General features: G+C 42.8%; 1 protein-coding gene across 3 annotated transcripts in view; it reads left to right on the top strand.

Annotated features, from left to right (window-relative positions):
* Nucleotides 1–14,267, top strand: part of Ptprg (protein tyrosine phosphatase, receptor type, G) — a 683,481-nt gene that overhangs the window by 622,212 nt on the left and 47,002 nt on the right. For all 3 annotated transcript variants that reach the window (XM_087584907.1, XM_087584908.1, NM_134356.2), the window contains 2 exon segments: nucleotides 4,224–4,315; nucleotides 13,608–13,699. In XM_087584907.1, coding sequence (XP_087441033.1) covers nucleotides 4,224–4,315; nucleotides 13,608–13,699 — 184 coding nt within the window.

Below are 14,267 nucleotides of genomic sequence, written 5' to 3'. Positions count from 1 at the left end.
AGGAAGGGTTAACACCTCGGGGGAAGGAAAGTGAAAAAAGCGTAAAATGTGAACTAGGTGGTTATGAACTAGGTTATAATTTGTAACCAAACTTGTAAATACACTTCTTCATTATTCTCAACAAGATCTATTTTGTTTTCCATTTTTATAATAATACTTGTGTAAATATATTCACAGTAAAGCAACTTAGGAAATGGCTTTTCACTATCCTAGATATCTGTTCATTCAAGGAGGCATGATTAAGCTGTGTTGGCCGAAAGAGAATTGAAGCTACAAAGAATACTGAAATTGCACGCTCAGTGACGTACTTGAGAACACTTTGAGAAAGTCAGTTCCCGATCCCCTGGGCTCAAACTCAGAGGCAACCCTGCATCTCGGAACAAAGCCCAGGCAGACGTTTAGAGAAACTCACTTGGTATTTTTCCATTTCTCCAAAATCCCTGCCTTTGGGTTTTTATTTTTCATCTCATGCTAAACATCAAGAAAAAAACCTTTTTCATGGAACTTTTCAGAAATGAATGAATTAAAATACAGTGCCGTACAATATCATTCTGCCTTGTTGGAAAGTTAAAACCAAAGTGTAGGATTTGCACACAAGAAAGTGAGGTGGCAGCCTAGCCCCGATAGACACTCAGTAAGTGTTCCTTAACACAGTGGTTCTAACCAGGCAGTGAAGTTTAGGCAAACACTAGTAAAGAGGATGCTGTCTATATTTCTTAGAAGGGACATATATCTATGATAAGGTTGTAGTTTGTTATTAATATATAAAACAGAGAGTTGGGGATTTAGCTCAGTGGTAGAGCGCTTGCCTAGCAAGCGCAAGGCCCTGGGTTCGGTCCCCAGCTCTGAAAAAAAAAAAAAAGAAAAAATATATATATATATATATATATATATAAAACAGCTGGAAAGGTAGAACAATTGCCATGTATGAAGCTCTAGTGCCACTCATGTTTTGTGTACACATGCATATACACACACAAACACACACACACACACATACACACACACACACAAACACCATCTGCCTACCTACCTACCTACCTACCTACCTACCTACCTACCTACCTGAGGTTTGGATTAATTACAATAGTCGCCCTTGGTTGATGTTCTTGTTACCCTCTGTGGACCATCCCTCATCCAACAGACCAAGTGAGCTTGTTCAAAGAGAGAGCTAAAAGTCTGAAACAGTGTGGGCTTTGCCTGACTCTTAGAGTCCAACAAAAGCCAACAAAGGCCTCCTGGATCTTATATGCTGAGGCTCTTGCCTTCCTATCCAGCCTTACAGAGTGCTCTATTCAGCTCCAGAACCTGCCAGGTTTGCTCTGTTCTAAGATACTTTCCGTAGCCGCTGGCTCTGCCTAGATTGCTCTTCCTACCACCACCGTTCCTGTCCTTCACTTTCGGGTCTCAGCTCAAATGTCACACCGTCCCTTCTTATGCCTTCACCAGTTAATCTCAACCCTGGTAAGCTGTATTTCCTCCAAACTACTGCCATATCCGGGGTTCCCTTTCCTAGGAGAACGTAAGTGGCAAGAAGGTGGGGGTCCTTGTCTATCTTGTTCTTGTGTTTCCAACGTCATGGATGATGAAGAAAGAACACTAAGTGAGCAGTGAACAAAGGTGTGGAAGGATGTTCCCCAAGTGGTTGAGGAAGGAGGAGGATCTGAGGTGATTTTCATTGATTTCCCTGTTGTTCATTTGTAGTCACTCATATCTCTGAAAGGATCATCTATCTGTTCCAGTGCTTAGCTAGGCTCAAGGAACTGGTTTTTGAGGACTATGGCCAGTTGCAGAGAATGTGTAATTCTCATGCGATGCTGTGGTTGGGTCCCGAGTTAACATCGGTCCTATGCCTTAAATTTCCATTCAAAGGGAGAAGGTTTCCCCGGGTTCTGTGGTGATTTGTTGAGCCATGTCACTGTGTAGGATAAATGCTATGCAGCGAAGCACAGCTGTGCATAGCTTTATCTCTCAGGTTCCCAACCCCCATCCTGCTTGTCAGCTCTGCTCTGGCAATCACAGAGTTACTTTGCTCCGGGGAAAATCCATTATAAACAGCAGCACATGGGGCACTGGAGTGAGATTTGCTTCAGTACACACGGCTTTCTTTCTAAAGACAATATGCAGCTGTTAGTTCTGCATGGACCAGCAAGACTGACTAGACTGTGTGTCTGTTTTCTAGACTCTAATAATCCGCACCATGGTTTGCTCCTTCCCAGTAACTTAGCCAGTAATGGAATCCCATGTGCTGACCGCTTTCTGTTCTACAAGTAATAGGCATGGTAATTTGCAGTCTTAAAACACAAACTTGTACTGGTCTTGAATTTAAGATCCCGGTTTCAGAATGCTGGGATTACACATCTGCTGCTCTTCCCAGCCCAGAAGTTACTAGGTGGTTATTATTTTTGTTGTCGCTGTTGCTGCCCATTTGCTCTTCATTATTAAAGTCGAGCTGGTAAACCGGATGGCATTTATCTGAGTGACTTTGAAAACTTGTTCAGTTTGCTGAGTAAACAAAAAACTAGAATTCCAACAGCTGTGGCCCTGAATGGGCAAGGCTCACACTCAGTCGTGGTGCCCAGGACCCACGTTTCACCTTAGCATCGCATCCTGGAAATGTGTGCACACAGGACCGTAAGAGGGAAGGACAGACAAACAACCGACAGGTAAAGAATCAACAACTCATTTAAAGACAGAGCAAAGCTGGCCTTTCAGAAATGGCGGTCCTGTTTCTCGAGTGGATGTGGCATCAGGTGGTTAGGGCCAGAACCCCAAGGCCTATGTGTCTGATGACAGTTAAAACCCTTGGTTCTTCTGTTCACTTATCAGGCACTTTCAGAAAACACTCACCTTCTCTCGACATTCTTCAAAGCAGTATGTGTGAACTTCGAGTCCGTTACGTTCAGGAACCCCTATGCCTTGGAAGAGCAGTGCAGACTGGTACCCTCTCCGTGTGAAAAACGGGGAGCATTTAAGGGAAAAAGTCTTCATTCCAATGGCATTGGTGATAGCAGGTCCACAGCATCCCGCTGTGGGGAAGACATGAGACACTGAGGTCCCCTTCTCTCGGGGATTTTATTTGGCTTGTTAGAATTATCAACTTCCCCCTGACTTCCCCCACCTTCTTTGGCTTTCTAAAAACACCCCAGGATTTTTTTTCCACTAGATGAGAAAAGACACCCTGAAGAAAAGTTGACTTCTCCCTAGTAGTTGGAATACAGACCCCAGAAAATGCAAAGCCACAGTGTGTAAATGTTGCTTGGCGCGAAACACACGAGGAGCAGGACTCAGCCTGGTGACTGGGAGCCCTAGAAGATGCCGCCTGCCCGGCTAAAAGACCCAGCAGTAGGGCCAGCTATTGTAAAGTCCTTCTGCCAGATGAACAGGGACCCTTCTCTGGTCACAATAGCCATTCACACTGAGCAGTCTCATTAAATATTCAGTCTGTGCTTCCGGCAGCTCATTAAGGGCCTCAGCAAGCAGTGACGTGGATGTTGGAAAGCTGAGGGCCGGCCAGCATCTCAGGCAGAGGCTGTGTGAGCTGCTCATAGCCTTTCTGTGCACTGCCTGTCCTATGATGACCACTGTGTGCTCCCTGCTTTGCTTGAAGTACAGGTAAAAAAAAAAAAAAAAAAAACATGCGCTGAACTGAAGGCAAGCAGAGAACACCTGCAGGTTCCTACCCTGGCCTTAGCCGTGGTCTGGAAAGGGCCTCTGATTTGGGCATGCTTGTCCTATTGAAGCCCCCTGACCCCTTTAAAAGCTTGGCTCAGCACAGACAATGTGGTGCTATTATACAGTTGGGCTGTTTGATGACTATATTGGAGGGGATTCAAGATGTGGTTTTGAACTTGGTACTTGGGGGCTGTTAGTCAGAATCAGCAAAGGGTTCCTCTGTAACGAGCCAGCTGTAGAGATGTTGGGTACAATCCTCACGTCCTGTGCAGGAGTTTACTCTATGCCAGGTTCTCCCTTATTTGAGTAGTTTGGAGTTCTGGGGTTGGAGTTGGCTGTAATGAGAGATGGCTATTCAGCCATTTGGGGTTGCTCCAATGTGCTAAACGCCGTGCTTGCATTTGCACTATTTTTCCTCGGGTTTTGCCATCAGTGCTGTGTGATGTTTCAAGCTGGGGAAAACTGTTAAAGAAGGATCTTGAAATGATAAACTTAGACAAAAGTGTACTTCTGTGCTCACTGTTGGCGTCTTTCTCTTTTCCACACAGAAAATGTTTTCAGACTGCTCATTTCTATGTGGAAGACAGCAGTTCACCTCGGGTGGTCCCCAATGAAAGTATTCCTATTATTCCCATCCCGGGTAAGTGAGACACCACTGGACCCTCAGTCGGTTGCTTTCTCTTTTGTTCTCTGTTTTTATGTGATGCCCGTGAAAAAAATAGTACTTTTGTGACTGTGTGAAGCTCGCCCGGTCTACGATACACTAAGATAAACAGTCTAAACGCTAATGTAATAAAAATTGCTGTCCCTCTGCCCATGTCTAAAGTAAAATCCTCATTGAAGAAGCAAATACCTCTGGGTCAGTGTAGGATCGCATCACCGTTAGGAAAAAGGGCCACAGCAGTGAAGTAGAGAGTCCACCAATTTTACATCACAATTTGTGAACCTATTTTCAAAGGTGAGCTTTCCTGGAAGATTCCATACTCTGTTCGCCTTTTGGAACAGTGGGCACTTTGGTGTTGATATTTGTGTGAAAGTCTAGGGGTGGTTACCAGACTGCTCTGCTGCCTATAACAGTTACAGTGAGCGTGAGGATTGGTAGGACAGACTGTCCTCGGTGCAAGCAAATGCTGCAGACACTTGGAAGCTCGGAAGGGGGCTGGCTGTCATAAGTAGGCTGTGCAATTCAAAGATCTCATCCACCATTTGTGTTTGCATCCTTTTCCTGTTGTCAGATATAAACTTCGTACTGCTGAGTTTTGTCCTGTGTGTGTGTGTGTGTGTGTGTGTGTGTGTGTGTGTGTGTGTGTGTGTGTGTGTGTGTGTAAATACAGATCCTGTTATCTTATGCATCTGTCCTCCTGACATTGTTTTTATATGCAGAAACTACTTTTAATAGTGCTATCCCTCTGTACCTGTAGGTCTAATAGTCTGATGAAGCACTTACCAGCTAATCTATTTTACTTTGCTGAGATCATTTTAACTTGAATTGGAACTATATAAGGGCAAATGGATGTACTCTCAGGGCTATAACACTGCCTACCACATAGTAGGCAATTTTAAACTATTAGGTGGATACAAGAATGTCAGAAAAAAATGTTTAAAAAGTCACAAAAGCCATTGTACGCAGCTCAAGGTTACAACCATTCTCCTGCCATCAAAAGGCAAATTTGTTTGCAGGGTATCACTAGGCGTGGTTATGGTTGGGGACTTGTCCATTTATGTTCGAGTAAACATCATCATTAGATATCGCTGGAATTGGCTATATTCTAGGCAGCCTTCTCTCACTAAAAGATGTCGAAGAGACAGGAAGGGTGATCAGATGGCCTCGCTTGTCCCCGCTAGATAGGCAGCTAAAGAGTTTAATGCAGGTGGGGACAGGCTCTATGACACCCTGGGTTCCCCCTAGTAACTTTTATCCTGGGTGAAGGAGCCGCATCCTCATGAAGAAGCAGCAGAGAGGAACTGACAGGCTTGGTCACTGTGGATGATCCATCTCCTAGCTTCGCAGGAGCACCGTGTATGCCCGCTTTCCCCCTGCATCAGTAAAGCCAGCTCTTACGAAGAGCCCTCACTGTCCGGGCTCTCTGTTAAAATTCACACTGGTGCGCCCCATATCCATAGTGCGAACCGCGTCCACACACTGCTGTTTCTTGGAGTGTTAGGACTTCATTCAGTAGAATCCTCTCAAGATGCTACCATGGTGCTTGCCTCGCTCTAGCTTTGAAGTTGCCTTTGGATGTTTTCTGCCTTGCTGGTGACCTATTTAATTACCGCATTGCACACTCAACCCAAAGGCGACTCTTTGAATGCACGTTTTTCTTTTGGTTGGGATGGGGCATTCTTGTTCTGCATCCCAGGCTAGATCTACATTCAAAAACCTTCTGATTTAGTGGCCTGAGTGTGGTGACTCCAAGTCTGTATCATCATACATCTAACCCTAGAGCATTAATAGAACCAGTAAGATAGACCAACTTTCAGAGAATATTCCATATGCGCATAATTATGGAATGATTTGCATCCTTTGAAGATAGGAATTTATAGGAAATCTCCAATTTCTAGTTCTCAATTTCACTAATGCTGACTGGAATGTAGGAACTTGGGGTGTTGGGTATGTTCTTCTGGTGTGATATAGGAAAGACAATCCTTTGAAAGGTCTTTAAAGAGTAAAGATACTCTTGCACCCTAACCCTACACCCCTTCCCCCACCCCATCTCACCTTGCTTGCTGACGGTATAAATGCCCAAGTGTGGTTAGCTTCTAATTACTGGGAAGTTGCATCAGTTACTATAGCAACTGCCGTGTGTGTGTGTGTGTGTGTGTGTGTGTGTGTGTGTGTGTGTGTGTGTGTATGTGTGTGTCTGTGTGTGGTGCATGGGGGCAGTAAGTGAGGGCCAGGTTAAAGTGTGAGAGCCCCAGCAGGATGGAAAGGAGTTGACTCCAATCCTTCACTGTTGGGTTTTCAAAACCAAATGTTCATGATTACCAGTTTCTTGTTATGATGGGAGGATAAAGTTTGATTGAACGAGGCAACCCAGTGGTCGCTCACTGCATATGCTTTGTGTCCTACAAGATAGTAATGTAGAAACAGGATTCTTTCTTTCAGTGCTATTAAGTTGTTTTGAAACAAGCCTGCTAGATCTGTGTTATTATTAACAACATGTATTGCACTTTTAAAAGTCTAGCTCCTGGATATGCTAGACCATTCCAGGAAGCCCATCAATCAAGATCCAGAGGAAAAGGCCTATTTGTTTAAGGCTAGCCTGTACTACACAGCAAGGCATGCCCCTCCCAAAGCTCCACAGAAAGACTAATTTGGGGAATTTTACTCTCGGGTAAAATGCTTACCCACATTCCTAAAGCCCGGGGTTCAGTCTCAGCACCACACAATCTTGCTAATTAAAAGTAACAAAATAGCTCTGGCTCCTTTGCTCCTCTCTTGCTCTTGCCTTCCCACCTCCATTCTCTCTCCATTCCCCCTCTCTCCGTGTGCTCATGGCTGGCCTCTACTCCTCTGCTCCTCTTCTTCTCTACTCTTCTCTCTCTCTGCCTTTCTCTGCCCCTGCTAACCAAACATGTGGAAGGTCTCTTTGTTTGTATGTATATATGTATGTTTGTATGTATGTATGTATTTATATATGTGTATATGTATGTATGGATGGATGGATAGATGGATGGATTGATATATGGACATAAGTATGTGCATGAATGTTTTAATGAATGTGTATATATGTGTATGTACATATGTGTATATGTATGTATATATGGATGGATAGATGGATGGATTGATATATGGACATAAGTATGTGCATGAATGTTTAAATGAATGTGTATATATGTGTGTGTACATATGTATATGTGTATGTACATATGTATATATGTATGTGAATGTATGTATTAGTATGCATATGTATCTATCTGAAATGCCAAGAATCTCCTAGGCAAACATTCCACCAATGAACTATGCTCCTTGTCAGATGCTGTTCATTCGAAACAGCAAATGTGAATAAAATTGTCATTGGTTCTCCATGAAGCATTACCACTGTATATTATATCAAAATTGTATTTACTCTAGTATATCATTCTTTTAGACCTCATCTGTAGACACGCTTTTTAAAATTAGAAGTTAGTTCTTGAGAACTAACCTGCCAAATGTCAACAATGGAAGAAATAGAGAGCTTTGTAACATGTCAAAAACGAATATCCTAAAAAATGCTTTCTCCAGAAATCAGAAAACCTAGCAAAATGTGGGGGCTACCCAAAAATCCAGAAATGATTTACACCTTCCCAGCAGTTAAAATACAGCTTAATAATTTGCAGGTCACCAGCTTCAGCTGGGTGCCAGCATATCAAAGGGTTTATACATGCTGTTTAAAACCCTTCGGATTAAATCAACCTTGTTGGCATATTTTATTTATACAAAGATTATCTCCAAAGGAGATTCATTGGCCTTTTGACCATAATGAACCCTTTTCTTCATTGACTTCATTGTGTCATAAAAGAAATTTTCTTTTATGTCAGGAAATAAAATGCTCTCATCTCCAAACACTCCTCACATCCCAAGTTTGATAGAGGCAAAACTCTGTTTATTGTGTTCTAACTTGAGAACAACAATCTTGATAGCGGTTTTTTTTTCTTTTGTGTTTGTTTTATCTTTCTAACATGGACTGAGACCTAGAGGCCTGAAATTGGACTCTGGGAGGTGAGACAGGAAGTCAGCAGGGATCTAGGCTCTTGGGAATGAAGGCTATCCACTAGAGACATGCTTATCCGGACCAGGTCCTGTCTCAGCAGGGAGACTGGGGAACGTTTGAGCAGTAGCTGTGTCAGTGGAGTGTGTACTAGAGCTGCGAGTGTTCTCTCTGCCCACAGGGGGAGTCGACTGGGATTTGGGATAAGGTTTCGAAATTTGCTGAACATTAAGTGAACCTTGCACAAGAATTTTTTTTTTGACAAAGAGTGGGTGATCTGTAGATGTCTGAAATCATAAAGCTGTTTATTTGTATACATGCCTGTCCACTTCCCAAGTCAGCACAAGGGATACTTTCTTGACTAGATCTTTATCCCGTGAACTCAGCAGCTAGCACCTTGGCATCAACGTGGTGAGCAGTGATCCAATGAAAGCTTGTTAGGCAGTGAAGCAGACTTGTCATTTGATGTTTCTGTTTCGGGGAAAACCCATTCAAATGTCAGGGTCTGTACTAAGAAGGGACCTGGCTCTGGAAACAGCCTGGTCCCAGCAGAGGACTGATGGACACTGGGCAAGTGCCTTCATTTCTCTAGATCATGCGATCTCTTCCCTGGGTTGTATGGTACAGAGAGAGAGCCAGCCGTACCTGGTGACAACTCACAGTGATTAAATAGTCACCAAATGCCAAGCATCTTTCAAGTCCTCACTCATTACTTCTGACATCGCTCAGTGAACTAGGCCTTGTCACTGTTGCCTTTTCCCAGATAGGGGCAGGGAATCCCAGAGAGGCAGCCGTAGCCCACATGACTCTGACTTTTCTGCTCATGGTACAGAGCGTACATGCCTGATCGACAGAGGCTGTTGATTAGACGGGGCTGATAAAAGAACATAATTTTCCTGATGGCTGAGTAAGATGCTGAAGTGGGGGCTAGACTTTGCTATTGATTTTTTTTTCTTCTCTGGTGTCAAACCACAAATGACAATAAGAAAGCTAACTTTTTCTCTCTTTATCAGATTTCCCTTAAGATTAAGAGAGATATTAAATCTGGCATGGATAGAGTAGGTTGAAGAAGCCTAAGGTATTAGTGATTTACCGCTTATCATTCTAAAGATGCAAGGACTCACTGTGGATCTGCAAAGGGGATTTTCTTTCTGTCCAAATGTATTGGTCCTTACTCCTAGCAATAGCACGCGAGCTCACCATTATCTAAGTTTGGATGCCTTCTTCTGGGCAAAAGTTGCTTTCTTCCCTTTATCCTCTAATGCCCTGCCGTTGCCACCTGCAAGTCAGAGAGTAAGATGAGGTTTTCTGGTGGATTAGCCCCCATGAAAGGATTGCCATTTTCATGCTGTAATTCTCATCACTAGAAGTTAAACCTTTGGAGCTAAGAATGAATGATCGTATTTGATAACAGAAGTTCACACTTCGGATTCTGGTTCTCAGCTGATTATATCAGACATTTTTCTTTTTATAATCAAGGGCTTTAGTGATAATGAGAGGTGGCCTCATTTTTCACCTAACAGATCTTCTAGAGCAGAAAATTCTGCAAAGGAGAATCACAGCACAGAGGGACCGTCATTATCAGCTTAACCGAGGTATTCTGCTCAATGATATGCTCTGCCCTTAACCTCTTCTAACTTGAAAAATGAAGACACTGCATAGCAGCCCAGACTCGAACGTCACCAAAGCACAGTCTAGCCACTCACTCTGGATGAGTGGCCTCAAGTGTCCTTATGTGTATCATAAGACTATTTCTGTCCCCTCCACCCAGTTCTTGGAAAGAAGAGTGCTTTCAGAGTGTCATCATGGGCTTTGGAAACCAGGACGGGCTTACTGATGGTCTCTCTCCGAATTATACCAACTCCACCTTTATACTGGTTCCCCCTTCTGTCCTAGTCATTCACTTTTAAGTCTGCAGAGTACACAGAACATCCCTTCAGTTCTAGCCTACCCCTTTTCTCCATGCTTCTGGAACGGCTACATCCATGAGTGGTTCTCCGATCACGTCCAACACGTTCATGGCAATAGCAGTCTTCAGTATGCAGATTACATCCTAGTTTTTCCCTCACTTTCTTACCTCTGGATTTGAGCTCTGACACAAATGTTGCCCGTGAAGGGAGCATCTTCACATATCTGGCTGATCCTGGGTGCCCAGTCGTTACCCACTGCAGGATAGAAAGGCTTTCCCTGAGGTGGAATACACTCTTAGGGATCCATAGCCAACTTCTTGTGCCATACCCATCTGTGATGGTTAATCTTGGTTGTCAACTCGGCACACCCTGGGAAGTGGGAACCCTCAGTGGAGGAATCTCCTTCACCAGATTAGCCTACGAGCACATCCGTGAAGCATTTTTTTTTTTGATTGTCAATTGACGTAGGAGGCCTCAGCCCATTGTTGACGGCACCATCCACTAGGCCTGAGGGCCTAGGCAGTGTAAGAAAACCTGGAGCAAGTTAGTAAGCTTCTTCATGCTCTCTGCTCCAGGTTCCCCCTCGAGCTCCTGCCTTGGCTTCCTTCCCTTCCTCTCCAAGATGCCTTTAGCCAGAGTGTTTCATCACAGCAACAGGAGACCAAGCAGAACACCATCCTTCCACTTGTCTTTAAGCTATCGTTTTCTTGTAGGAGGAGGAAGGCAGGCATTACCTACACCGGGACACAGTTTGCTCTGCAATGGGTGTATGCGAAGCAATGGTCATTAATCAGTTCTGCTGTTATCTCTAACTGAACTTGCTTCGGAAGGAATAACGTCTTGTAGATGGACATTTTCCTACACCGAGTGGGATCTCTCCAGGTCAAAGCTGAGCAGACCAGGCCTGCGATACTATTCAAAATCGTTGAGAAAACTTACTATAAAAATTACCCGAGAAATAGTCGACCGGGGCTTCTCATTAATTGCTGTGTTATATTTATCCTATGATCCCTGCAGTGTTTGTCTTGAGTGAGGGACAAGTGACGTGCTCTCTGAGCAGGTAGCAGTAGTCATGGCAGCAGCATGCCTTTGTGTGCATATCTGACCATGTAGGGCTTGAATGGTAACTTCGATGGTACCCAGGAATCCAGAGGGTATGGATTGGGTATGGCTTAGTTTCCTTGGATAAAAATGCAAATGAAAAATATAGTGCATCCTATGTTTCCATGGTGACCACACTGAGTGCTACTTAAGTTTACTGCATGCCATCATGGGTTAACTAGCAGATTTTTTTTTTTTTTTTTTTTTTTTTTGCGGTTGATCATACTCTAGAAGAAAAGGAGTTTACAATGAACTTGAAAGCATTTCTTTTCAGGACTTGCCATGGGCTGTGACCTTCAAATGCCATGTTTTTGTTTTGTTTTGTTTGGTTTTACCTTAGCAACTTGATATCTTGAAAACCTTTTATGTTACCCATAAAATATCTGAATGTAACAAACATTTTTTTCTTCCGTTTTGAACCAAGCTCCGTGTCCTTCATCCCAGTGCCATAAATTTCTAGGATTTAGAAATTCCAAACAGTGATCATAGAATAAAATATGGTGTCACCCAACTATTAACTGCACCACTCCGCCCTTGAGAACCGTTCTAAAGTCCAAAGATGGGTTTATCCTTGGACATTTAGGATGTCCCCAACTTTGTGCATATTAATCCTTTTTTCAGACAGCCTGAGGGCCCTTCATTGCCATGTGATTCTTGTTATAAAATTCACTTACTTCTAAACATCTTAAGTGATCAGATAATTTTGGAAACTTTTCTTGAATAGCATTCTGCTAACTATTCTGGGCAAACATTTTGGCTCTTCATAGTTTGCTAATGCTGGTTAGATCAAGGAAGCTATAGATTTCTTGGGCTTACAAACTGATTGCATATTCATGAACATATTCAATCCTGAAATATTTGTAAATAACTTGGCAATTTTCTTTTCATAAAGTTTACTATTAAAGTGATTAGGGCTTTAATTGTTCACACAGAGAGAACCCATGTTTGCGTAGTAGTACCGGCAATTCTGTTTAAATAATGTCTCAATTCGGAGTGACTTAGATTATGGACATAAAAATCACCTTTCTTAAACAAAGTCTAAGAGTTGCTATTTTCCAATGAAGAATGATTCAACTTTGAAAATGTCAATAGATGCAAAAAGCCACCCCAGAACATTGCTCTCTCTCAAAAGAAAGTGGGGAAAGAATGACAGAGTCAATGTTAACTGTCACCAGATGAAGAAAAATCAGATTGTCAGGCCTGCATCTATAAAATTCTTGCCAAAGTAGGACCTCGTTTACACATACAGATCTTCATACCCTTTGCGAAGAAAAGCATCTGTGGCAGTTTAGATGTTTGTGCGTTTGCCAAAGATCTTTCACTCTGAATAAAGTAAATGTCATGTCTGTTGTTTATCTCAAATTCAGCCGAGTATTTTTTAAAGGAAATATTTGCGGGGGGTGGGGGGAGGGCTGAAGGAGGAGGAGTTCCGAGTGAGTGGCAGTGAGGGGGTGGGTGTGGCCGTTTAGCAGAAACAGCCAGGGATCAGACTGGCTCTCTGTAAATAAACCTAAAACACGCATTAGGTTCCTTTCAAAGTGACGAAATGAAGTCGAGTGTGTGGAGTATTCCAGAATCTACACCTAGGCTGTCATCACACACACACACACACACACACACACACACACACACACACATACACACACACACACACACAATCTAGTTAATTCTATCACATTGATTATTTGATTATTTGGCACCATCTAGATACAGCTGCCTTGAGCTAAAATTCTAAACACTTAAAGATAAATGGCCTTTGTGCAGCTGGTGCAAGGGCATCTATCCGAGCGAAAAAGATTACATAGGCGTCAGAGATTTTGAGTAAACGTAGGTGTGCATGTTCAAGCCCCAGCCATTGAATAATAATTAAAAATTTTAAAACCTACGAATTAGCAAAACTTCTCGGCAAATGAATGCCCTTAGTAAAACCAGAATTTTAGCTAAGAGAGTGATTTATAACCTTAACTGTGTAAAAACTACCTTCAAAATAAGAACAGAAAGGTATGTGTACCATTTTTGAAAAATCTTATTTAGCCTGCTGGTGAGCAATTCGGGGTCCTAACTAGTCTGAGGTAAAATGCAGTCTAAGACCTTTCCTCAGAAACTTATTTCAGTTGATGCAGTTTTATCATTTTTTGGCCAATATTTATCCTAAGTCGGATTTTTTCTACATGCCATTCGTTTTATGAGTGTATTCTGTGTGACCCTGAATATTGTTTCATTCTTCCAGATGACATGGAAGCCATCCCCGTCAAACAGTTTGGCAAACACATCGGTGAGCTCTACTCCAATAGCCAGCATGGGTTCTCGGGAGATTTTGAGGTACGTCTCGAAACTGAAAACTAATTTCTAGAAAGTCTATTTTTATCTCATAAGAATTTCTGAAAGCGTGAACTGCATTTATTCTAAGCCTCTCGGGACAATAACTCTGCCAACTGGAGATGCCTTTCTCTTTTTACTGGTGTTCTTGTAAACATTTGCCCCTAGAAGATGCAGAGACAAGGACTTGGATGGTCAATGGGGATGGGTTCTCTGGTTCTTAAATCGAAGGCAGAGCACAGCCACACTGCCAAGCTCCCTGATTCCATGTCATTTCTGGGATGTTCATGGTATCGTAGAGACAGGAGGTTTGGCATCAGAGAAAGTGCTGGCTCTACCAGAAGTGAGCTTTCCCTAAGTTCTTGGGCCAATCATTTCATCTCTGCTCCCCAGTTTCCTCATCCTTAAAAATGGTGCTAATGTCACCCACATTAAAAAGTTGCTAGGTTAAAAAATAAACATTTAGAAAGTGCTGGATTAATTATTAATTGACTGTTTTTGTTTTCGTGAGTATTAATCCTTGGAGAGGCGATGTGGGTTAACACAGCCTTCCGATTTTAAGAGCTGGTGT

The sequence above is a fragment of the Rattus norvegicus genome, chromosome 15, assembly GCF_021556685.1.
Source record: "Rattus norvegicus strain SHRSP/BbbUtx chromosome 15, alternate assembly SHRSP_T2T, whole genome shotgun sequence".
Taxonomy (NCBI): domain Eukaryota; kingdom Metazoa; phylum Chordata; class Mammalia; order Rodentia; family Muridae; genus Rattus; species Rattus norvegicus.
This window is presented reverse-complemented; position numbering and strand designations above follow the sequence as displayed.